Source organism: Musca domestica, unplaced genomic scaffold, assembly GCF_030504385.1.
Source record: "Musca domestica strain aabys unplaced genomic scaffold, Musca_domestica.polishedcontigs.V.1.1 85, whole genome shotgun sequence".
In the NCBI taxonomy this organism is placed as follows: Eukaryota; Metazoa; Arthropoda; class Insecta; order Diptera; family Muscidae; genus Musca; species Musca domestica.
The window spans coordinates 2,297,815-2,325,542 of NW_026712418.1; the positions used below are offsets into that span (position 1 = coordinate 2,297,815).

Below are 27,728 nucleotides of genomic sequence, written 5' to 3' on the forward strand. Positions count from 1 at the left end.
CATATATATCCTTAATCCGATTTCAGGTTTATTGTGGCATTATTTGGCTAATATCAGTCCAAATGGATTGAAATTCGGGACGTATGTTTCCATTTTGTGGAAATCGGTTCCGATACATATTTTTTAATATAATCCTTCTCGAAGTGATAACATGCAATCTATAGCAATGTTATTTGGTATAAACGATTAAATGTCTCTAGTAAAAATCGAATCAGAATTGGATATGCCTCCCATATATTAGTTCTCTCTGAAACCAAACTATAACTACTCTTTAGCCAAATGTTGATAGGTGGTATGATCTACTTGAAATAAATTATTTTGTTACGGGAGCTCTTCTAAATATGCATAGTGGTGTAGGGTATCATATAGTCGGCCTCGCCCGACTTTTGACTTTTCCTTACTGGTTTAATATAAATATAAGAACTCCTGGCGTTTGGTAAGATATAGACTTTTGGCATGTTTTTTTTGACTCGCTTGAGGGTTAAGATTTTCGACAAAAATAATTGTCCTCTTTCTATATGCGCAATATTGCTTAATACACTATATACCTAAAATGGAAGGTATATTTATAGGAGATATAAATTTCCAAAAGTTCGGAAGAGGGAAGAAATTGACCCTATGTACTAAATAGGGTGAACTAATATTTCTGCAATGGTTCCAATTTTTTTCAAATTTAGATTCTCAGCAACCAGTTGTGTCACTTTGGATCTGTCAGCTTTATAAATTGTGACAACCGTTCTGTCATCCCAATTTCTAGGGTTAGCGGATACCAATGCCGCTGAGCTTGCTGAGGTGGCCTGACAGAATCCATAAAGAATGACTAGAAAGAGACTCTCCTCCCTTGTTTAATAACGAATCGTTTCAGTTTTGGGTTTAAAATCGCCAGCTCGTTCGATGTACTTAAATAATTATCCACTTTGAACAGAGTTTTTTCTTCGAGTCTAAAGCTAAAATAGTTGTGAGATAGCAATGAAAAATCAGAAAATCTAAGAGAAGTTCATTACATTCAATTTAGTTGATGGCGAGATTTCAAGCGTATCGAACGAATGTGGGAATAAAACTTTCTTGGGGAAACAAAAATAATGTGATCTCGGAAAACGGGTGTTAACAGGATAACGCAAAAAAAGGATTTAAAAAAGGCTAGAGTTCGTAAATCAAGTGAGAGTTGTGGGAAGAGATTTTTATGTGATTTCAATTGGCGCCAAAAAAAATCTGGAGCATAATCAAAGTGAAAAGAAGTAACGGAAGTTTTGTTAAAGGATATACAATTCAAAACGTGAAATAAAGAAGGATAAATGCATTGCGATCGTAAATACGGTGAAACTTCTTGAAAACAACACCCATTGAGGATTAACTCGAAAAGTGTCATTTGATGGAAATTTTTATGAATTGGAAATTATGTAAACCAATTGTTCTTGAAACCAAATCAAAAGCTTGCTTCCAGTTTTTCTGATTTGAAAAATAAATAAAAACAATTTTTTCTTTTTTTACAATTTTTCGCCCCAGTTCGTTGGCACTCAAAATTGTGCCTTTTGTTTAAATGATATCGTTTGTTATTTTTAGATGCAATTTATTTTTTCATCATTAACTTTGTTGTGAATTTAAAAGTGAATAGAAAAGAAGAAGAAGAAGAAGAAAAAAAAAAAAAAAAACAAAAACTGAGGCGACAAGGAAATTAGACAACACTCGCCAATTAGTCAACAACGTCGTCGACGTCGTCACCCGCAACAACATCAACGTCGTCGTCAACAACGTCACTTCGAAATGTCCAACGCGAAGCTGCAACTACACTATAATGATGCCGCGCGAATGTCGTATTCTTCGTACGATGAAAATCATTATGCGGGTCAAAGTTCAATATCAACACAAACAGCCGCAAATGCCAAATATGATCCAGACGAAAATCGTGGCAGATGGGCATCAAAGACGGAATTTATTCTCTCGTGTCTAGGTTATGCTGTTGGTTTGGGCAATGTCTGGCGTTTTCCATATCTTTGTTATCGCAGTGGCGGTGGTAAGTTGTAAAGGAATTGATGTTGGAATTTTCCATCATTTCATCAGATCGAAGTTGAGATACACAAAACGATTTCAGTTTCTGATTGGATGATGAAATTTTATCCTGCGATATGTTTCTAAGTTGCCATCGATGTTCTTGGCAAATTGTAAAAGATTAAGGACTGATAGACACATCACCATTCGGAACAAGAGTTACAATGATCATAAACCAGTAAGGAAAAGTCATAAGTCGGGCGGGACCACTATGCATATTTACTAGAGCTCCCGTAACAAAAAAAAAAAAAAAAAAAATATTTGAAGTAGATCATACCAGCTATCAACATATGGCTTTGGAGCAGTTATAGTTTGGTTTCAGAGGGAACTAATATATGCGAGGCATATCCAATTTTGAATCGATTGTCACTAAATGTAACGGAGACATTTTAATCTTTTATACCAAACAATATTGCTATAGAGTGCATGATATCACTTCGAGAAGGATTATATTAAAAGAAGTAAAAAAGCTGTAAATTCGGCCGTGTCGAACTTTGAAAACCCTCCACCATTTGGTACAAATTTGGCAATTTTCAAAAAAAAAAAAAAAAAAATAATAATAATAATAATAAATAAATAAAAATAAAACACGTAAAAATTCTGTTGAAATCTTAAAAATACCATTACGAACGTAAAATACAAAATTTGAAATAATTCCGGAAAATAATGTCGCTAAAATCATCAAAATACCGAATATCAGCTACCGTTATTTTGGGGCTATACGAGGACGTGGACCTGCGTAGACAATTTTCTGTCATAGACTGTAGTATCCGTTACGAACTTCAAATACCAAATTTGAAATAGTTCCGGTAAATAATGTCGCTAAAATCATCAAAATACCGAAAATGGGGGGGGGGCACTGTTATATGGTGGGTATACGAAGACGTGGTCCTACATGGCCCATTTTCTGTCTTACGCTGAAGTATCCATTACGAACTTTATATACCAAATTTGAAACAAGTCCGGTAAATAATGTCGCTAATATCATCAAAATACCGAATATCGGGAGGTACCGTTATATGGGAGCTATACGAAGATGGCCCATTTTTAATACCAAAAGTCCTGCAGACATAATACATATTTGAGTAAATTTTTGTCAACTTAATTCATTTCCAAAGACCAAAAGACCTGTTATAGCTATAATGAGGCCAGAAGACCTGTTACAGATTACATGTCTTCTGATCATGTTACAGCTCTTCTGGGGCCAGAAGACATGCTTCAGCTCTTCTGGAGCCACAAGACCTGTTCAGCTCTTCCGGAACCAAAAGACCTATCACAGCTCTTCTGGATCCAAAAAAACCTGTCACAGCTTTTCTGGAGCCAAAAGATCTTTCACAGCTCTTCTGGAGCCAAAAGACCTGCCACAGCTCTTCTGGGGCCAGAAGACCTATCACAGCTCTCCTGGAGCCAGAAGACCTATCACAGCTCTCCTGGAGCCAAAAGATCTGTCACAGCTCTCCTGGAGCCAAAAGATCTGTCACAGCTCTTCTGGAGCCAAAAGATCTATCACAGCTCTTCTGGAGCCAAAAGACCTATCACAGCTCTTCTGGAACTCTTCTGTTCAGCTCTTCCGGAACCAAAAGACCTATCACAGCTCTTCTGGAGCCAAAAAAAAACCTGTCACAGCTTTTCTGGAGCCAAAAGATCTTTCACAGCTCTTCTGGAGCCAAAAGACCTGCCACAGCTCTTCTGGGGCCAGAAGACCTATCACAGCTCTCCTGGAGCCAAAAGATCTGTCACAGCTCTCCTGGAGCCAAAAGATCTTTCGCAGCTCTTCTGGAAAGACCTGTTACAACTCTTCTGGGGCCAGAAGACCGGTTAAAACTCTTCTGGAGCCAGAAGACCTGTTATAGCTCTTCTTGTACCAGAAGACCTGTTACAGCACTTCTGGAGCCAGCAGACCAGTTACAGCTCTCGACATAGAATTTTATGCTGATCAAGAATATATATATACTTTGTGGGGTCTAAAATGTATATTTCGAGATGTTACAAACGGAATGACAAACTTAATATACCCTCCATACTATGGTGGAGGGTATACAAATATATATCGGAGTCGAGTTCCACAAAATGGAAACGTATGTCCCCAAATTAACTCCATTTGGGTTGGTATTAGCCATTATTTGCACAATAAACCTGAAATCGGATTAAGGATATATATGGGAGATATATCCGAATCTGAACCGATTGTTGTGGAGAAAGAAAATTGTTGTGGAGTGTATATTACGAATGTGAGGGACTTAAAACCCTAAATCGGATGAAACATATGTATGGGAGCTGTAGCTATATCTGAACCGATTTTCAACAAAATTGAAGCACTTGCTTCTAGACTGAATTCGGTCGGATATGGCAATTTTCAGGTCATTTGGTGAACAAAAAACCTGAAATCGGTTGAAGATATGTACGGTCTGAAGCGATCTTGACAAAATTTGATACACTTTTTTCAGAGCTGTATCTGATATCTGGTACCAAATATCATTCTTATGGAGCGCATATTACGCATATGAGGAATTTAAACACCAAATCGGATAAGACATACGTATGGGAGCTATAGCTATATCTGAACCGATTTTCCAAATTTGATGTACTTGCTTCTAGTCTAGTCTTCAGGCCATTTGGACTGATATTGGCCATTTGGTGCACAATTAACCCGAAATCGTTTGAGGATATATATGGGATCTATATTCAAATCTGAACCGATCTTGACAAAATTTGATACACTTATTTTGGAGCTGCATCTTATATTTGGTACCAAAGATCATTGTTGTGAAGTGTATATTATGCATGTGAGGGACTTAAAGCCCTAAATCGGATGAAAAATATATATGGGAGCTAAAGCTATATATGAACCGATTTTCATCAAATTTGATGTACTTGCTTCTAGATTGAATTCGATCGTATATCCCAAAATTCAAATCATTTGTACTGATATTGCCTTTTTGGTGGACAATTAACCCGAAATCGGTTGAAGATATATATGGCAGCTATATCCAAATCTGAACCGATCTTGACAAAATTTTATAGACTTATTTCAGAGCAGTATCTGATGTCCGGTAGCAAATATCATTCTTCTGGAGTGCATACTACGCATTTGAGGGACTTAAAACCCCAAATCGGACGAAATATAAATATATGGGAGCTATAGCTATATCTGAACCGATTTTCTCCAAATTTGATGTACTTGCTTCTAGACTGAATTCGGTTGGATGTACCAAAATACAGGTCCTTTAGACTTATATTAGCCATTTGGTGCACAATTAACCCGAAGTCGGTTGAAGGTATATGGGAGCTATATCTACATCTGGTGCGATTATCACCAATTCCAGTAGGGTTCGTTCTTGGGCCAAACAAATATTGTTTGCAAAATTTCATCTCAATCGGTAAAAAATGCGACCTGCATTTACTTCACAAGAATACAGTCCGTCCTGATATCCATAAATCGCCTCTGACAGTGATTCTAAGAAGATCTTCAGAAGTAACTATGGGTCTATCTCGCTTCTTTCTCCCGGTTACAAACAAATGCACAAAGACATAATACCCTTACCATTATGTGATGTAGGGTACAAAATAAAATTGAGGCATAATGACCACAATACAAATTGGGAATATCACTAACTTATTTGAAGTTTTCATTGAGAACTCTAATTATAGTCTTGAAAATGGAAATCATTAATTTGGAGATTGTCAAAGGATATTCCGTAGATATTTTAAAATACATCCATTTTTCGTTAATAAATCTAAGAAGGTTTCCTCTGGAATCGAACTCATGACTTTGTGCTTAGGAGTCCAACATGCTATTCATCGTTCTACTACCGATTATTACGTTATTGTTCTTGAACACCATATTCTGATATCGCTAAGCTTTCCAGCTTAGGTTGTTGTACACACTTGCGTCACTAAATTTAATTCTCCATACTGGAAAAGCTTCTTATAGATACTTTTGCTTTTCGACAATAGTCATTCAATTTACACATTCATGAGGATAGTTCTACAATACTATACACATGAGTATGAATGTGTGTGTATGAATTTCGTGTGTCATGGTTTCGAGGATTGTCTGATAATTGTCATTGGTATTGGTAGGAATAGCAACTTTACCTCAAACATTTTATATATGACTTCGATTTCCTAGATCCTGCATCATTAGGTTATATAAGGCTACAGGATGCACAGCAACACTGGAATCGGCAGCGACTTAAGCAGACAATTGCCCTAGTGCACCTTGTATTAGCTCTGACAAATCTATTTCATATAGGAGACTATTTTTATACCCTCCGCCTTGAAAAGGAGAGTATATTAACTTTGTCATGCCGTTTGTAACATCCCTAAATATTTGTCGTAGATCCCACAAAGTATATATGTTCAAGATCAGCATAAAACTCGACTCAACGATGTCGCCGATGCCGTCTGTGAAATTCATGATACAGCCCACATTATTTGACGTAGAGCTTACAAAATTTGGCAGAACAATTTTTATTGTGTCTAGAATGAGATATATCGGTCCTCGTTTTGGTATAACCGCCATATAACGGTACCTCTCGATATATGGTATTTTGATGATTTTTTCCATTTTTCTAGCTCCACGTTTTCGTATAGCCTCCATATAACAGTACCTCTCGATATCCGGTATTTTAATAATTTTCCCCATTTTCCCCACGAATTTGTCTAAAAATTGGTATTTGTAGGTCATAATGGATTTTAGCTTCGCTGGCGAAACATTGTATATACAGGGTGAGATAAAACAAGTAAGCAAAGGCTATAGTCGTGCGGGCCGACCATGTGATACCCTACAACACTGTAATGTTAGAAGCCCCCTTATGTTCAAATCCATTTTGGAATATTTCGCTTTTAAAATTATGTCACGGAGCACTGCCCAGATATTACCCTCAATATTTTGAACAGAGACATTCGCCCAATATTTACGTACTCCGTCGTGCTATTAGTTGTTGCGGTCCTTTTTAAAGCTAAATGTAATCCAATGGTCAACCAAAATGCTAGAATTATTCCCTCTCTATAACTCACTTCTCAGGCGTGTCGATGTATGGTCAGGAATTGTTTTCTGTTTTTTGTCCATTTTAATCCCTAAACATATTGCTGACATCTTTGAAAACATAGGCCTAGCGATAAAATATATGAAACCAGTAAGGAAAGCTCAAAAGTCGGGCGGGGCCGACTACATGATACCCTACACCACTATGCATATTTTGTAGAGCTCTCGTAAAAAGGTTTATATGAGATATTTGGTACAAAATCAAAATCTATCTAATTCTATCGTGCATTTTACGAACTATAGCTATCTCTGAACCGGGTTTCTCCAAATTTGACGTATTAGCTTCTAGACTGAATTCGGTCTTATGTTCGAAAATACATGCCATTTGGGCTGATATAGGCCATTTGATGCACAATTAACACGAAATCGGATGAAGATATATATGGGAGATATAGCTATATCTGAACCGATTTTTACTAAAATTGGTGTACTTGCTTCTAAGCTGGTTTCGGTCGGATTTGCCAAAATTGATGCTATTACGGCCATTTGGCGGTCAATCACCCGAAATCGGATGAAGATATATATGGGAGCTATATCCAAATCTGAACCGATTTCGGTAAAATTTAAAACAGCTATTCCTGTGCTCCATCTAATACCTGGTACCAAATATCACGGTTGTGGAGTGAATATTACGAATGTAAGGGACTAAAACACTAAATCGGATGAAACATATATATGGTTGCTATATCTATATCTGAACCGATTTTCACTAAATTTGATATACTTGCTTCTAGGCTGAATTTGGTCCGATGTACTAAAATTCAGCCCATTTGGACTTATATCGGCCATTTGGTGCACAATTAACTCGAAATCGGATGAAGATATATATGGGAGCTATATCCAAATCTGAACCGATTTCGATAAAATTACAAACAGCTATTTCTGGGCTGTATCTTTTATCTGGTACCAAATATCATTCTTGTAGAGTGCATATTACGAATGTGAGAGGCTTAAACACCAAATCGGATGAAACATATATATGGGAGCTATAGCTGTTTCTGAACCGATTTTCTCCAAATTTGTTGTATTTGCTTTGGGCTGATATTGGCCATTTGGTGGCCAATTAACCCGAAATCGGATGAAGATATATATGGGAGCTATATCCAAATCTGAACCGATTTCGATAAAATTTAAAACAGCTATTTCTGTGCTCCATCTAATACCTGGTACCAAATATCACGGTTGTGGAGTGCATAGTAGGAATGTGAGGGACTTAAAGATCAAATCGGATGAAAGATATATATGGGAGCTATAACTATATCTGAACCGATTTGCTCCAAATTTGATATACTTGCTTCTAGGCCGAACTCGGTTGGGTGTGTCAAAATTCAGGTAATTTGGACTGATAGTGGACATTTGGTGCACATTTAACCCAAAATCGGATGAAGATATATATGGGAGCTATATCTAAATTTGATCCGATTCCCACCAATTTCAATAGGGTTCGTCCTTGGGCCAAAAAAATATTGTTTGGAAAATTTCATCTCAATCGGATAATAAATGCGACCTGCATTTTGTTCACAAGAATACATGGACAGACGGACGGACGGACGGACTGACATGCATAAATCGACTCAGAAAGTGATTCTATGAAGGTTCTCAAAAGTAACTATGGGTCTATCTCGTTTCCTTCTCCATGTTACAAACAAATGCACAAAGACATAATACCCTTACCACTATGTGGTGTAGGGTATAAAAATTAAAAAAAAATGTCACAAAATACTACAAAATCTATTATAGTACCATTATTGGCATTTTTTACGCGATATTTTTAAATTTTATTCTCTTATGCCAATAGGGAATTCTGAAATTGACAAAATTTGTCAAAATCGGTCTAGCCATTCTTGAGATATAAGCGTTCTAGCTAACATCCCCTTTTTTGTATATATGTATTGTATATATATCGCTATATATATCCGATAAATTTACTATCGGCATCTACGTATCGGTCAGGATTGCCCTGTTCGTCTATTTGTGATTTCCCCGGGATTAAAAATATTCGCGATTTAATGGAAAATTTGAAGTTTATTTAACAGAAATCTCATGGCCTATTTCCCCACTAAATATTACCCGATGACCACCAAAATTGGAAGGCTTCTGCCTAGCCTGAAGCTTTAGCCCTATGCTAACTTCCGCTTCGATTGATCCATAATTGCGTCCTGTAGAGCAACTGCAAAATCAGGACATTTTTCAGTTTATGGTCCATTTCAACCGCTAAATATTATGCGATCATCTCCAAAAGAAATAGGGTTCTATTCTGGGTCCAGCCCGACCTCCACTCTAAATTTCGTGAAGATCGAGCCATAATTGCGACCTGTAGAGTGATTACAAATTGACATGGACAGACGGACGGACGGACCTACATAGCTATATCGACTCAGCTCGGCGAGATAGGAAGATCCATATATACTTTCTTATGTGGGAAACCAATATTTCGAGGTGTTACATAATTTTTGGCCCAATCAAACTTATAATACTCCCAACACATAGTGTTGTATGGTATAAAAATTCAACAAAGTCAAACGCCATGTTTTTAACTTTTTTTAAATTTTATTGAATAAAAGCAAAAATGTCGGAAATAGCATAAATCTTTAGAATAAGTTTAGATTTATTCGCACTGATCCCCTTTACCACGAATTATGGCCTTCTAACGGCCAATCCGTTGAAAAATGTGGCAAAAATCATCGAAATACCAAATATCGGGAGATATCTTTATATGGAGACTATACCAAAACGTGGATCGATATTTTATCATCATTCATCCTAGACAAAATACAAATTGTTCTGTCAAATTTTAAAGCTCTACATCAAATAATATGGGCTGTATCGTGATTTCAAAAAAACTGCAACAAAGTCAAACGCCATAATTTTTACATTCTATACCTCCACCATACTATGGAGGGTAAATTAAGTTTGTCATTCCGTTTGTAACTCCTCGAAATACTCATGACAGAACCAACACAGTATATATATTCTTGATCAGCGTAAAGTCGATTTAGCCATGTCCGTCTGTTGTAATCACGCTATCTTTCGAACGAATTGAGATAGAAGGCTAAAATTTTGCACATATGTTTATTTTTCCAGTAGGCAGATTAAGTTCGTAAATGGGCCATGTAGGTTCACGTTTTCATATAGCCCCCATATAACGGTACCTCCCTTTATTAGGTATTTTGATGATTTTAGCGACATTATTCACTGGAAATGTTTCAAATTTGGCATTTGAAGTTCGAAATGGATACTACCGCCTAACACAGAAAATTGTCTATTTAGGTCCACGTCTTCGTATAGCCTCCTTACAACGGTACCTCCCGATATTCGGTATTTTGATCATTTAAGCGACATTATTCACCGGAAGTGTTTCAAATTACATATTTAGAGTTCGTGATGGGAACTGCAGTCTGTGACAGAAAATTGTCTATGCAGGCCCAGGTCTTCGTATAGGCCCCATATATCAGTACCTCCCTATTATATTCGGTATGTTGACGAGTTTAGGTACAATACCCACCGAAATTGTTTGGGATGTCGTATTTGAAGTTCAAATTGGATGCTACAGCCTTTTATAGAAAATTGTATATGCAGGTCCAGGTCTTCGCACAGCTCCGATATAGTGGTACCTCCCTATATACGATATTTTCATGCTTTTAGCTACATTATTTACCGTTTAATATGGTAATGACTTATGAAAAACAATGCCTATGTAGGTCTACGTCGTATAGACCCCAATATAACGGCCCGGCCGAACTCTCTGCTTTTTAACTTTTTTTTTTTAATTTTATTGAATGAAAGCAAAAAATGTCGGAAATAGCATCAAATTTTAGAATAAGTTTAGATTTGTTCGAATTGTTCACCTTTGGCACGAATTATGGCCTTCAAACTGCCAATGAAAACGTCACACGCTGCCCGAATGTTGCTCTGCGGTATTTTGGCCCATTTGGTATTTTTAGTGCCAACTTTGCCTTCCAAAACACTCCAGACATAAAAGTCCAATGGATTGGTATCCGAGATTTTGGTGGCCATTGTGTGCTGGAAATGAAGCGAGGAACCTCATTTACAACCAATTTTGGGTGGCGCATGCTGACTGCGATGGAGCTGAGTACTGTTGGAATGTTCAAGATCTGCGGCCAAAATGTTTGCGTGTCCAAAGCTTTAATACACCCTCAAGAATATTTTCGCGATAATATTTGGCATTTATTCTGATGCCACGGTCGATTAATACGAGCAGAGAGCTCTTAGGGCAGCCCACACCATCATCATGGCCGGCGCTTGAGTTCTGGTGGCCAACCGAAGGTGCACATTTTTAGCTGACCTCTCTGGCAAGTAAACACGATCATTTTGTTTGTTTACAAACTGCCGGACAACGAATGTTTTCTCATTCGGCAGCCCATCACTTTCGGCCAAGCGAAACAATTTTTTAGCTATTTTCTTTCTGTTGCGGTGTAAGTTCTTGCACTTTTTGGAATTTCAATGGCTTTACCCCAAGCTCATTTTTCAATATTTGCCGAATGGAATATTACGATATGTTCAGATCACGAGTCATTTTTCGGCCAATGCGACGCGGGTTTCGATCAAGTCTCTAATTTACTTTTCGAGCCATATCTGCTGATGTTGCTGTTTTCTTCCGTTGTTGCCAATTCCTTGACATCGGGCTACGCTACCAGTATCACGGTAACGAGCGATGGTACGAGACACAAAAGATTTATTCACATTTAAATGTTGGAGTGCTCTAACAATAGCCGCTTGTGGCTTTCCAGCCAAAAATAAAGAAATCACACTATCACGCTTGAATTCCATCACGAATACTTTTTTTTTGGAAAATTCTCACCAAAATGCTTTGGTACGCTTGTAAACAATATAATGAGCTGTCACTGGAATAATTTTAACAGCTATCGGACGAGTGGCTTAGAAATGACAGCAGTCTGAAATTGGTTGCAGATTTTGCATCTCAAAAAAAAAAACGAAATGACGGTTTGTTTTGTTTGTTTCTTATCCCACATTTTCTGTTGAATTTTGTGTCTTTCCTTCAAAAAGGACCTATTGCACGTTTTTCTGTTTCACCTACCCTCGTATGTAGTCCAGAACAACACTAATCGTATGTACATATAATATACCACCCAACAACCACCTGGTATGGAACGTGTGTTTTGTTTTTGTAGCTCATAAAATTACTCAACACAGAATGTTTGGGCACGTGTTTGAAATGTTGAAAAGCTTAATTCAAGCAGCTGCATTCAACATTGCATACCAAAACTGAATACCATCTGTTGCAATGAACTTAATTAGTGAGTCGGAACGATTTTGTGTTTATTTTGACGATTTGATACCAGACAGTTCCTTTTTATGAGTTAATAGACTCTAGGGAAGGTGAGGGTCAAAAAAATATTTGTAGGGTTGAGGTAATGTCGATATCAAATTTTTAACAATTTCAATCATTCTTATATAAGGTCTGGAAAGGTAGGATAAATAAGTTATTATTTTGAAACCTTGGATAATGTACTTTTGCCATTTGGATTAACGCTGGAGAACATTATCGCCCGATTGTCCATAGATGAAGTATTTATGTCAACAAAAATTGAACTAACTATTATTAGGGCTTGTGTCTAGTAACACATCCACAGTTGACACTTTTTCCACATCCCTTCGCATTCGCAGTCTGTGCAATTCAATTTAGTTCTTTGTGCAACGCAACGTATTGCCTTCGATAGCTCAGTTGGTAGAGCGGTGGACTGTAGTGTGTCGTTGTCATTGTGTAGTTTCATGGAGTGTTGGTTCCAAGCAATTAGCGGGCCGTAAATACCAGCGTGCTTACGCAGTTGGCATTGGCCTTCGCTTCGGCTATGCAAGCACCAATATCAGTCGATATCCATAGGTCGCTGGTTCAAATCCGGCTCGAAGGAAGTTCTGTATTTTTTTTTGAGAGAGTTTTATTTATTTCTTGATTTTTATAACCTCCACCATACATAGTATGGAGGGAAAATTAAGTTCGTCATTCCGTTTGTTCGGAATAATAATTTTAGACCCAACAAAGTATAAATATTCTTGATAAGCGGAAAATTCTAAGACGATTTAGCCCTGTCCGTCCGTCTGTGGAAATCACTCTAACTTCCGAACGAATTGAAGTAGATTGATAAAATTTTACTCAAATCTATATTATATCTGCAGGACTTCTGATATTGGGCCATATAGGTCCACGTTTTGGTATAGCCCCCACATAACTGTACCTATCGATATTGGGTACTTTGATGATGAAATGTCGCTAAACATTTTTCAACGGAATTGTTCCGAATTTGGTATTTGCTCGCAATGTATACTTCACAATACCTCAGCCTATGACAGAAAATTGTCTGTGCAGGTTCACGTCTTCATATAGCCCCCATATAACGGTACCTCCCGATATTCGATATTTTGGTGATTTGAGCGACATTATTCACCGGAAATGTTTCAAATTTCGTATTTGAAGTTCGTAATGGCTACTACAGCTTATGACGGAAAATTGTCTGTGCATGTCCACGTCTTCGGTAGCTCCCAATATTCGGTATTTTGATGATTTTAGCTACATTATTCTCCGATTTTTTATACCCTACACCACATAGTGGTAAGGGTATTATGTCTTTGTGCATTTGTTTGTAACATGGAAAAGGAAACGAGATAGACCCATAGTTACTTTTGAGAACCTTCAAAGAATCACTTTCGGAGTCGATTTATGCATGTCAGTCCGTCTGTCCGTCCGTCCGTCCGTCCGTCTGTCCATGTATTCTTGTGAACAAAATGCAGGTCGCATTTATTATCCGATTGAGATGAAATTTTCCAAACAATGATTTTTTGGCCCAAGGACGAACCTTATTGAAATTGATGAGAATCGGATCAAATTTAGATATAGCTCCCATATATATCTTCATCCAATTTCGGGTTAAATGTGCACCAAATGTCCACTATCAGTCCAAATTACCTGAACTTTGGCACACCCAACCGAGTTCGGCCTAGAAGCAAGTATATCAAATTTGTAGAAAATCGGTTCAGATATAGCTATAGCTCCCATATATATCTTTCATCCGATTTGATCTTTAAGTCCCTCACATTCCTACTATGCACGCCACAACCGTGATATTTGGTACCAGGTATTAGATGGAGCACAGAAATGTGATCGAGATTAGCCTTAAACAAATACAAAAAATTTGGAGAAAATCGGTTCAGAAACAGCTATAGCTCCCATATATATGTTTTATCCGATTTGGTGTTTAAGCCTCTCACATTCGTAATATGCACTCCACAAGAATGATATTTGCTACCAGATAAAAGATACAGCCCAGAAATAGCTGTTTGTAATTTTATCGAAATCGGTTCAGATTTGGATATAGCTCCCTTATATATCTTCATCCGATTTCGGGTTAATTGTGCACCAAATGGTCGATATAAGTCCAAATGGACTGAATTTTAGTACATCGGACCAAATTCAGCCTAGAAGCAAGTATATCAAATTTAGTGAAAATCGGTTCAGATATAGATATAGCAACCATATATATGTTTTATCCGATTTAGTGTTTTAGTCCCTTACATTCGTAATATTCACTCCACAACAGTGATATTTGGTTCCAGGTATTAGATGGAGCACAGGAATAGCTGTTTTAAATTTTACCGAAATCGGTTCAGATTTGGATATAGCTCCCATATATATCTTCATCCGATATCGGGTGATTGACCACCAAATGGCCGTAATAGCATCAATTTTGGCAAATCCGACCGAAACCAGCTTAGAAGCAAGTACACCAATTTTAGTAAAAATCGGTTCAGATATAGCTATAGCTCCCATATATATCTTCTTCCGATTTCATGTTAATTGTGCATCACATGGCCAACATCAGCCCAAATGGCATGAATTTTCGTACATAAGACCGAATTCAGTCTAGAAGCTAATACGTCAAATTTGGAGAAACTCGGTTCAGAGATAGCTATAGTTCGTAAAATGCACGATAGAATTAGATAGATTTTGATTTTGTACCAAATATCCCATAGAGCTCTGAAATGCCCCGTATAAACCTTTTTACGAGAGCTCTACTAAATATGCATAGTGGTGTAGGGTATCATATAGTCGGCCCCGCCCGACTTTTGAGCTTTCCTTACTGGTTTAAAGCTTCGCATTTGAATATTGACAAAAGCTACCTATGCAGGTCCATGTCGTCGTGTAGACCCTAATATAACAGCTACATTCGGTATTTTTAAGATTTTAATAGTTTTTTTAATGGATTTTATTGTTTTTGAGAATTGCCAAATTCGTTCCAAATGGTGGAGGGTATTCAAAGTTTGGCTCGGCTGAACTTACAGTTTCTTTACTTGTTCGTTTTATAATGTTTTATAGGACTACTTTACGCAATAATTACCAATGGTCCATGTATATTTAATGACAATAGTCTCACGGAAATTACATATACAGGGTGAGATAAAAAAAAACTGCAAAAAGTCGAACGCTATAATTTTTCCTTTTTTTTAAATTTCATTGAAAGAAAGCAAAAAAGGTCGGAAATAGCATCATATTTTAGAATAAGTTTAGATTTGTCGGAATCGGTCACCTTTGGCACGAATTATGGCCTTCAAACGGCCAATGAAACCTTCACACGCTGCCCGAATGTTGATCTGCGGTATTTTGGGCCATTCCCGGCGAAGCACTTGCTTGGGGTGATCGATACTTTGGTATTTTTTAGTGACAACCTTGCTTTCCGAAATACTTCAGACACAATAGTCCAACGTGCGCTGGAAATGAAGCGAGGAACCTCATTTTGTAACCATTTTTGGGTGGCGCGTGCTGTGTGCGATGGTGCTGAGTCCTGTTGGAATGTCCAACCTTTGACCTTTTTGGCAAGTAAACACGATCATTTTGTTTGTTTACAAACTGCTGGACAACGAATGTTTTCTCATCGGAGAAAACCAAATTCGGCAGTTCACCACTTTCGGCCAAGCGAAGCTCTTTTGAGTTTATTTTTTCCTGTTGCGGTGTATGTACTTGCACTTTTTGAAATTTCAATGGCTTTACCCCGAGCTCATTTTTCAATATTTGCCGAATGGAATATTACGATATGTTCAGCTCACGAGTCATTTTTCGGCCACCGCGACGCGGGTTTCGATTAAACCGCTTCTTTACTTTTCGAACCATTTCCGCTGATGTTGCTGTTGAATTCGATCACGAATAACTTTTTTTCTGGAAAATTCTCACCAAAATTCTTTTATAGGCTTGTAAATAATATAATGAGCTGTTACTGGAACAATTTTAACAGCTGTCGGAGGAGTGGCTTTGAAATGACAGCAGTCTGAAGTTGGTTGTAGTTTTTTCATCTCACCCAGTTTGGGGTTTAAAGTCCCTCACACGCGTAATATGCATTCAACAACAATTATCTTTGGTACCAGATATCGGATGCAGCTCTGTAGAAGTGTATAAAATTTTGTGAAGATCGGTTCAGATTTGGATATAGATCCCAACCGATTTTGGGTTAATTGTGCACCAAACGGCCAATATCAGTCCAAATGACCTGAATTGTTGCACATTCGACCGAATCCAGTCTAGAAACAAGTACATCAAATTTCCTGAAACTCGGTTTAGATATAGCCATAGCTCCCATATATATGTTTCATCCGATTTGGTCTTTAAGTCCGTCACATTCGTAATATGCATTCGAGAACAATGATATTTGATAGAATATATCTTATAGAGCTCCGAAATACCTTTGCAAAATTTTTATCGAGATCAGTTTAGATTTGATATATATTCTTAATCCGATTTCAGGTTCATTGTGCAAACAGTGGCTAATATCAGCCAATATGGAGTGAATTTCGGGACGTTCGTTTCCATTTTATGGAACTCGGCTCGAAGTGATATCATGCACTCTACAGCAATGCTATTTGATATAAAAGATTAAAATGTCTACGTCATATTTAGTGAAAATCGATTCAGGATGGGATATGCCTACGCCAATATATTCGTTCCCTCTGAAACCAAACTATAACAGCTCTAAAGCCAAATGTTGATAAGTGGTATGATCTACTTCAAATAAATTCTTTTGTTACGGGAGCTCTACTAAATATGCATAGTGGTGTAGGGTATCATATAGTCGAGCCCGCCTGACTTTTGACTATTCCTTACTGGTTTAAATAATCGAATTGAATTGGACTAAAATGTCTCAAAATCTAAAATAAAATTATTTTGTGAACCTAAAATGAACTTTGAAATTTTTCGAATCTAATTATATTTCTCATGGATGATGTGGAAAACATTTCGTATGAAATTTTGTAACGGCATTTATTTTGATACTTGAACTATGTTTCTCTTCTCACACAATTCCATTTCTCATTTTAGGTGCATTTCTAATACCCTATCTTTTAATGTTATTCCTCTGTGGCATTCCATTGTTCTTTATGGAAATAATAATGGGTCAGTTTTCTAGTCTGGGTTGCATTGGCATTTTTCGTTTGGCTCCGCTGTTTAAAGGTGATATCTTGGAGGATAATAACAATTTTTCCATTAATTACCATAATTTCAATCTCTATTTTAAGGTGCCGGCTTTGCCATTGTTATAGTCAATATTATCTGTACAACATATTATTCCGTTATAATCTCGTATCCTTTAATGTTTCTCAAACACATATTCTCATCGAAATTGCCCTGGGAATCGTGTGAAAATCCATGGAACACCAATCACTGTGTTGAGGTGACAGACGTAAGTTTTTAATGGAATTATGTGAGAAATGAAAGATAAAGTATTTATTTTCAGATGGCAAAATATAATTTCACAACGCGTGGAGAATTCAAAACGCCAGCGGATGAATTTTTTCAGTAAGTTATAAGATGATGAAATTTCAGTCGAAAGAGCTTAATTCTTAGATGAATTCGAATTTGAAACACTCGACATTTTCTTTATTTTGCTATAATGTATTTTTTAAATGTTTGTGGTATTTATGGTCTCCATAAAACATCACCATAGTTCATCTAAACAGGTTTGCTGGGTTGGTGGTTGTTTCTATGTTTCATCTATGGTAGAAGAATACAGGTAGATGCATCAATACTTGGGAACTTTGATATGACAAAATTTTTTAAATATTTTTTAAAAAATAAGTAGATTTTTTAATGTTTTCTTACACGACGCCTAAATTTTATATGATATGCATGTTTCAACACTATGTTTTGGGGGTATTATAAGTTTGATTGGGCCAAAAATTATGTAACACCTCGAAATAATGATTTCCGACATAGGAAACTATATATGGATCTTACTATCTCGCCGAGCTGAGTCGATCTAGCTATGCATGCCCGTCTGTCCATCTTAATTTGTAATCAAGCTACAGGTTGCATTTATGGCCCGATTCTCACGAAATTGAAAATGGTGCTGGGGTTAGGGTTAGAATAGAAGCCTATTGTTTTTGGAGATGGTTGCACAATATTTAGGGGTTGAAATGGACCAAAAATAGATTTTCCTGATTTTGCAGTTGCTCTATAAGCCACAATTATGAAATTATGACGCGGAAATTTGCATGGAGTTGGAGTTTAGGGCTGGATGGTAATCGAACAATATTTAGCGGGTAAAATAAACCCTAACTTTTATGTAAAAAAATACGAAAATTTCCACTAAAGCACGAATATTTTTAGTCCCGGTCAAATCACAAGTAAATTAAAACGTCACTTCTGACCATTACAGTCATGCTAATAGCCAAGATATCGGATATGTAGCAAAATAGGTACAGTATACAGGGTGAGATGAAAAAACTACAACAAAATTAAACGTCATAAGTTTTGCATTTTTTTAAGTTTTATTGAATGAAAGCCAAAAATGTCGGAAGTAGCATCAAATTTTAGAATAAGTTTAGATTTGTTCGAATTGGTGACCTTTGGCACGAATTATGACCTTCAAACCGTCTCACGCTGTCCGAATGGTGCTCTGCGGTATTTTGATCCATTCACGGCGAAGCGCTTGCTTGAGGTGATCGACACTTTGGTATTTTTTTAGGCCAACTTTGCTTTCCAAAATACTCCATACACAATAGTCCAACGGATTGGTATCCGAAGATTTTAGTGTCCATTGTGAGATGGAAATGAAGCGAGGAACCTCATTTTATAACCATTCTTGGGTGGCGAGTGCTGAGTCCTGTTGGAATGTCCAAGGTCTTCGGCCAAAATGGTTTCGTGCCCAAGGCTTTAATACACCTTCCAGAATATTTTCGCGATAATATTCGGCATTTATTCTGATGCCACGATCGATTAATACGAGCGGAGAGCGACCATCGGCGGTTATGGCGGCCCACACCATCACCATGACCGGCGTTTGAGTTCTAGTGGACAAACGAAGGTGTACATTTTCAGCTGACCTCTTTGCCAAGTAACTATGATCATTTTGTTTGTTTACAAACTACTGGGCAACGAATGTTTTCTCATCGGAGAAAAAAAAATTAACTCTTTAGCTCTTTTGAGAATATTTTATTTCTGTTGCGTTGCAAAGTTCTTGCACTTTTTTGATTTTCAATGGCTTTACCCCGAGCTCATTTTTCAATATTTGCCGAATGGAATATTGCGATATGTTCAGCTCACGAACCATTTTTCGGCCACTACGACGCGGGGCTCGATCAAGTCGCTTCTTAACTTTTCGAACCATTTCTGCTGATGTTGCTGTTTTCTTCCGACCACTTCCTTGACGTCGGGCTATGCTACCAGTAACACGGTAACGAGCGATGGTACGAGACACAAAAGATTTATTTACATTTAAATCCTGGAGTGCTCTAACGATAGCCACTTGTGGTTTCCCAGCCAAATATAAAGAAATCATACTATCACGCTTGAATTCCATCACAAATAACTTTTTTTCTGGAAAATTCTCACGCTTGTAAACTATATAATGAGCTGTTACTGCAATAATTTTAAAAGCTGTCGGTCAAGTGGCTTAGAAATTACAGCAGTTTGAAATTGGTTGCAGTTTTTTCATCTCATCCTGTATATGGAAGATATGGCTAAATCTGAACCGATATACACCAAATTTGAAGTATTGGGGTCTAGGATGAATTCAGTCGGAATTGCCAAAATTCAATCCATTTGGGCCGATATTAGCCAATTGGTGAACAATTAACCCGAAATCGGTTGCAAGTATAAATGAGAGTTATATTCTAATCCGATCCGATCTCGAATAAATTTGACAGACGTATTTTCGAGATTCATAGGTATCTAGTACCAAATACCATTCTTGTGCAGTGCATATTACGCGTGTGAGGAACTTTAAACCCCAAATCAGGTGAAACATATATATAGGAGCTATAGCTATATGTGAACCGATTTTCTCCAAATGTCATGTACTTGCTTCTAGACTGAACTCGGTCGGATATGCTAAAATGCAGGTCATTTGGACTGATCTTTTCCATTTGGTGCACAATTAACCCGAAATCGGTTTAAGATATATATGGGAGCTGTATGTAAATATTTCAATAGGGTTCGTCCTCAGGGCCAAAGAAATATTGTTTGCAAAATTTCAACTCAATCGGATAATAAACGCGACCTGCATTTTGTTCACAAGAATACATGGACGGACGAACGTACAGATGGACTGACATGGATAAATCGACTCAGAAAGTGATTCTAAGAAGATCCTCAAAAGTAACTATGGGTTTATCTCGCTTCCTTCTCCATGCTACAAACCAATTCACACAGACATAATACCCTAACCACTAATACCACATCTAATATCCTAACCACAGTGATAGGTCTTCTAGCAAAGGGCATTTTAATGTAATATTATTTACATATGGATGTGGGATCGTGTTTCATTAGAAGATTTGAAGACATAAACTGACTCTTGATCTAGTGGTGGATAGTAGCACTTCTTTAAATCATTAAATATATGTAATGATTATGATTTCTTTCCTTTATTTTCATGAAGTCTAGAAATTTTGAAAATCTCTAATGGCATCTATGAAATCGGATCGATACAGTGGTCATTATTTGCCGCCCTGGTCTTGTCATGGATTATGGTCTACGTCTGCATCATTAAGGGCATTGAAACGGTAAGAATGCCTAATATATTGTAACTACAATGACTTCAATGCATTCTCCATTTAGGTTGGAAAAGTTGTCTACTTCACTGCCACATTCCCGTTCATTATTCTGTTCATTTTATTTGTACGCGGTGTCACGCTGCCCGGTGCCATGAAGGGCATTTTATTCTACATCAAACCGGAATGGTCGCGTCTCATGGACTTGAAAGTCTGGGCTGATGCTGCCATACAGATTTTCTTTTCACTGGGTCCCGGCTGGGGTGGCATCGTCAATATGGCCAGTTTCAATCATTTTCGCAACAACGCCAAGGGTGATGCCATATTCATACCGATTATAAATTGTTCAACGAGTATTTTTGCGGGATTTGTGGTGTTTTCGGTGCTGGGATTTTTATCACGTAAGTATGGCTCACTTATCTACAATATAAGCTTTGCTCCATTACCTTTTTATACCCTCATCCATATGGCTAGAGAGGGTATATATCATTTGATACGGCCAAAACGTTCCTTATCGAAATAACGGCTTTAGACCCAAGTTTTCTTTGGACCAAATCCGTTACAGGACATTTGGAGTCGATCTAGAGATGTCCGTCTGTCTGGGTGGCTGGTACGCACCATAACTCTCGAAGGAGTATTCGATTTTGTCCAAACTTGGTACATCGTTATTATTATTATTATTAAACTTAGATAGAGTTCGGAGATGTTCAATATCGGTCCACTCCATCAGTACCTCCCCTCAAAGGATCAAAAAAAAGTATAACTCTTATAAAATGTGATGTAAGAGTCCGATTGTCAAATGAAACACATTGCAATATTTTTATTAACCCAATGTATGGTGTGAAGATGTAACATATCGGTCCACTCCTTCTTGTAACTCCCCAAAAAAGGGTCAACATTTTGAATATCCATGAAGCTAATAAAATATCTCCATCAAGATAAGATTTATAAAATTGGCAGATATCGGAACATTTCTTCAGGTACCTCCCCCACAAAGGGTCAAAGTTTTGAATAACCAAAACGATTTTAAAATCCGAAATAAGCATCCAGTTCTCTTCAGACTTCACACATCTCATTATTTCTGCTAACACAAGATCTGCTGTGAAGATGGGATATATCTGTCCACTGCTTCTGGTACCTCCCCCACAAAGCGTCAACATTTTGAATATCCATGAAGCTCATAAAACGCGAAATTAATATCCGATTTCATTCAGAATGGGTGCATCACAATCTTTTTATCAACACAAGATCTGTTATAAAGATCGGACCATATTTTCTGGTACCTCCCCCACATGGGGTTCAAGTTTTTATACCCTCCACCATACTACGGAGGGTATATTAACTTTGTCATTTCGTTTGTAACTCCTCGAAATACTCATGTCAGACCCAACAAAGAACATATATTCTTGATCAGCGTAAAATTCTAAGTCGATTTAGCGATGTCCGTCCGTCTGTCTGTCCATTTGTCCGTTCTAATTACGCTATCTTTCGAACGAATTGAGATAGAAGGCTAAATTTTGTACAAATGTTTATTTTTACAGTAGGCAGGTTAAGTTCGTAAATGGGCCATGTAGGTCCACGTTTTCATTTAGCCCCCATATAAAGGTACCTCCCGATATTCGGTATTTTGATGATTTTAGCGACATTATTCACCGGAATTGTTTCAAATTAGGAATTTGAAGTTCGAAATGGATACCACAGCCTAAGACAGAAAATTGTCTGTGCAGGTCCACGTCTTCGTATAGCCTCCATATAACGGTACCTCCCTATATTCGGTATTTTGATGATTTTAGCGACATTATTAACCGGAATTGTTTAAAATTTGGTATTTGAAGTTCGTAATGGATACTACAGCCTATGATAGAAAATTGTCTGTTCAGGTCCACGTCTTCGTATAGCCCCCATATGTCAGTACCTCCCTATATTCGGTAGTTTCAGGAGTTTAGGTACAATACCCACCGATATTGTTTGAGATGTCGTATTTAAACTTCGTAGTGGATGGTACAGCCTCTGACAGAAAATTTTCTGGCTGGTCCAGGTCTTCACACAGCTCCGATATGACGGTACCTCCCTATATACGATATTTTGATGAATTTAGCTAAATTATTCACCGTATATTTCAAGTTATCGAATTTGAATATGGCAATGGCTTATGACAAACAATGCCTTTGTAGGTCCACGTCGTATAGACCCCAATAAAACGGCTATATTCGGTATTTTTAAAATTTAAACAGAATTTTTTAAGTATATTATTTCATGAAAATTTCCAAATTCATTCCAAATGGTGGAGGGTATTCAAAATTCGGCCCGGCCGAACTTACTGTTTTTTAACTTGTTTGAAAATATAAACGCTCTTTAAAATTTCTCACATACAAATATTTTTGCTAACACAAGATATGTTGTGAGGAACCCCTTCTGGTACCTCACCCATAAAGGGTCAAAAAGAGTAAAAACTGTTAGTTTTTTGAATACCAGTGTCTCTGGGGATACATAAACAGGAGCGAGTAAAAAATACTTCTTCTCATTTTAGATCAAACTGGCATTCCCGTGGCAGATGTTGCCACCTCTGGCCCTGGTTTAGCATTTATTACATATCCCCAGGCCATAGCTATGCTGCCATTTTCTCAAGTTTGGGCTGGTCTATTTTTTTGCATGTTATTCCTGTTGGGCTTAGACAGTGTGGTAAGTTCGAAATCTACAACAGTGTTAAAATGGTTCACTTAGTACCTATTTTCCATTTTCTTTTTCTAGTTTGTGCAAATCGAAGCTATTATATCATCGGTATTGGATGAAATACCCAAAGTGAGACCATATAAATACGCTGTGACCTTCGTCTCGTGTCTGCTTATGTTCTCAATGGCCATACTGTTTGTAACGAATGTAAGTAGTTATAATTTAAAGGTTTGACAGATAAGGTGGGTACCATAACTTAACCGGTAAGAAGGAATCAGGACATTTTTAATTACTTAGAAAATCAATTTAAAATTTTAATTTTGATAGTCAAACATATATTACACTGTGCGACAAAATTTTCTCTTTTTTCTATTTAGTATATTTGGTATATGAAGGTTATTTTGGAAATTTATCCTAAACGTGCGAACCGTATTATGTGGGAATAAATTTGGTACAGTTTGGTTTAGGGTGAACGGGTAAATTTGAAATTTTGTATTGGGAGGTTTTGGAAATTTGTACTACAAGTCCACGAAATGTACTATATTTAGTACAATTTGGTATAGTGCTTGAAATTTCAAATTTGATATTAGGGTCGCTGTCCATGTGTAAAAGTGTAATATAATTGTACGAAAATTACAAAATTGTACTAACTTTGGTATTTGGTGAAGGGATAGAGCTGGTGTCCTGATATTTGATATTGAGGTCTTTGTTGGTATATGGATTTGAGATATGGAGACGGTTTTGACAAATGCTTACTTTAATTGTACGAAAAGTACTAAATGGTACAAAATTTGATATTGGATGTAGGAATAGAGCTGAAATCCTGAAATAGAGTATTGGGCGAAGGAATAGAGCTAGAATTCGGAATTTTAATAATGAGATCTCAATTGGTATCTGGAATTGATATATGTAGATGGTTTTGAAAATGTGTACTATAACTCTACGAAAAGTTCTAAATGGTACTAAATTTGATATTGAGTGTAGAAATAGAGTTGAAATCCTGAAATTTAATATAGATGTCACTGGTTAAGATAAGAAGTTGGTTTTAGAAATGTGTACTATAATTGTTCGAAAAGTACTAAGTGGTACTAAATTGTGTATTGGGAGAAGTAATACAGCTGGAATTCCGAAATTTAATATTAAGGTCTCTGTTGGAATCTCATTCCCTGGAAATAAGTTACTAGACATTTTTATTTTACGTTCGTCTGTGTATTGTAATCACGCTGTGTTTGCTGACTCATATCAAACGAGAATTACATCGATTGAGTTGGTTCATCATGCTTCACCACTCCCTAAGCCTCTAACATCAATGCCTCCGGCGCTAGGTGTGAAGTTCCGGGAAATGTTATGCGAAACAAATTTGTATACCCTCAGCCATATGGCTAGAGAAGGTATGTATCGTTTGATACGGCCAAAACGTGCTTCATCGAAATAACGGCTTTAGACCCTAGGTCTCTTTCGACCAAATGCGTTTCAGGACATGATCTAGCGATGTCCGTCCGTCCGCCTGGCTGGTGCGCACGATAACTCTCGAAGGGAATATACGATTTGGTCCAAACTTGGTACATCGTAATATTATTATCAAACTAAGATCGAGTTCGGAGATGGAAAATATCGGCCTACTCCTTCTGGTACCTCCCTCACAAAAGGTCGATATTTTTAAAAATCCTTGCAAATCCTAGTATTTGCATCAGTGTTAGGTCAGGTGCGAAAGGTAACAGTATCGGTTCCCTCCAACATGTACCTCCCCCCAAAGGGTCAAAATTTTGAATAATTATAACTGTTATAGCAGTTTGATGTAAGAGTCCGATTGTCTTCAAATTTCACACATCACAATACTTTTATTAACCCAAGGTTTGGTGTGAAGATGGAATATATCGGTCCACTCCTTGTAGTATCTCCTCCACAAAGGGTCAAAAGTTTGAATATCTATGAAGCTCATAAAACGCGAAATGAACATTCGATTCCATTCAGATCTGGCACATCACAAAATTTCCATCAACACATGATCTGTTATAAAGATGGTAGAGATGGAACCATTCCTTCTGACACGTCCCCCACAAAGGGTCAAAGTTTTGAATAACCAAAACGATTATAAAATCCGAAATAAGCGTTCAGGTCTCTTTATATTTCACACATCCCATTATTTCTACTAACACACGATCTTCTGTGAAGATGGTAGAAATCGGAAAATTTCTTCTGGTACCTCCCCCACAAAGGGTCACAGTTTTGAATAACCAAAACGATTATAAAATCCGAATCAATTCTCTCATAACTTGCGAAACAGGTCGGCAAACCCGACTGATACTTTTTAAGTTGTTTTTATAGAAGGCTAAAATTTTGCACACATTTTTATTTTGCATGTACACAGGTTAAGTTCGTAAATGGGCCATGTAGGTCCACGTTTTCATGTAGCCCCCATATAACGGTACCTCCCTATATTCGGTATTTTGATAATTTTAGCGACATTGTCTACCGGAATTATTTCAAATTTCTTATTTGAAGATCTGAACGGATACTGCAACCAATGACAAAAAATTACTTATGCAAGCTCACGTCTTCGTATAGCCCCCATGTAACATTACCTCCCAATATTTCGTATTTTGATGATTTTAGAGACATTATTTACCGGAATTGTTTCAAATTTGATATTTTAAGTTCATAATGGATACTACAGCCTATGACAGAAAATGGTCTGTGTCGGTCCATGTCTTGGTGGTATAGCCCCCTCCCAATATTATGCATTTTGATGATTTTAGCGTTATTATATACTATCAGCTCCTCCCTCTATTCGGTATTTTGACGATTTTAGGTACAATACTCACCGAAATGGTTTGTGATGTCGTATTTGAAATTCGTAATAGATGCTACAGCATGTGACAAAAAATTGTCTATGCAGGTTCAGGTCTACGTATAGATCCGATATAACGGTACTTCCCTATATACGGTATTATGATATTCACCGTTTATTTCGTGTTCCGATTTTAAGTATGGTAGTGGCTTATGATAAACAATGCCAATGTAAGTCCACGTCGTAAAGACCCCAGTGTAACGGCTATATTCCGTATTTTTTAAATTTTAACAGAATTTTTAACGAAATTTATATTTTGAAAATTTGGATATTGAAAGTTCGGCCTGGTCGAACTTACTGCTTTTTAACTTATTCTTCTTTTTTTATAGGGCGGCATGTACATCTTACAGCTGCTGGACTGGTATTCCGCCTCTATATCGGTTATATTGATTTGTATACTGGAGGTGGTGATGGCTTCGTGGATCTATGGCATTGATAATTTTCTGGATGATATTTACTTTATGATTGGCAAGAAACCGGAAAAAATCTGGCGCTATTGTTGGAAATATGTAACGCCAGCCATTCTTGTGGTAAGTTTGGAAGGATGAAAGGACGAGAGTGGATGATGATCCTTAGCACTTCTTAAATAACATATTTTTTCTTTTCCTTTTCAGTTTATTTTCTTCACCAGCATTATATTCAATCGCCCTGTACGCTACAACGATAAACTCTATCCGGAATGGGCGGTGGCTTTGGGTTGGTGCAGCTGTGCCATCTCAATTGCATGCATTCCATTGTATATGTTGTGGACGGTGTGTCATCGTCGCGGTAGTCTGCGTGAGAATTTGATGGCCTCGTTGAAGGCGAAATTTTGGCTACCAGCCCAGGAGGACTATCGTGTGGCCTATGCCGAATTTAAGACAGCACGCAAACTAATGGATGAGTTGAGTAGTCGGAACTTTGAGAAAGTCGAAATGCTAAGAAAGCCATAGAAGAGTCGAAGAAGTTTCCTAAAAGCCAGCAAAATTTCTAGAAAATAGAATAATTCCAGAAAAAAATGTACCAAAAAATTTAATAATTAATTATTGCAAAACATATTCCTTGTATTAGACAATTAACAAAAAATACACACACATTTTATTTAAAACTTAT

The 27,728-nt window shown here is 37.2% G+C and overlaps 1 protein-coding gene and 1 non-coding gene across 2 annotated transcripts; both read left to right on the forward strand.

Moving 5' to 3' along the window:
* The first annotated feature begins 1,005 nt into the window (after positions 1-1,005).
* On the forward strand, positions 1,006-27,727 carry LOC101891767 (sodium- and chloride-dependent glycine transporter 1). The gene is made up of 11 exons (XM_059131323.1): positions 1,006-1,158; positions 1,564-2,014; positions 17,442-17,573; positions 17,639-17,802; positions 17,857-17,918; positions 21,001-21,124; positions 21,180-21,513; positions 23,643-23,794; positions 23,864-23,992; positions 26,966-27,166; positions 27,251-27,727. The coding sequence occupies exons 2-11, from the start codon at positions 1,765-1,767 to the stop codon at positions 27,566-27,568; spliced, it is 1,866 nt and encodes a 621-aa protein (XP_058987306.1). The 5' UTR covers positions 1,006-1,158; positions 1,564-1,764; the 3' UTR covers positions 27,569-27,727.
* Positions 12,792-12,993, forward strand: TRNAY-GUA (transfer RNA tyrosine (anticodon GUA)). Its single transcript has 2 exons — positions 12,792-12,828; positions 12,958-12,993. It is a non-coding gene; the product is annotated as a tRNA-Tyr (tRNA).
* Position 27,728: the final 1 nt, after the last annotated feature.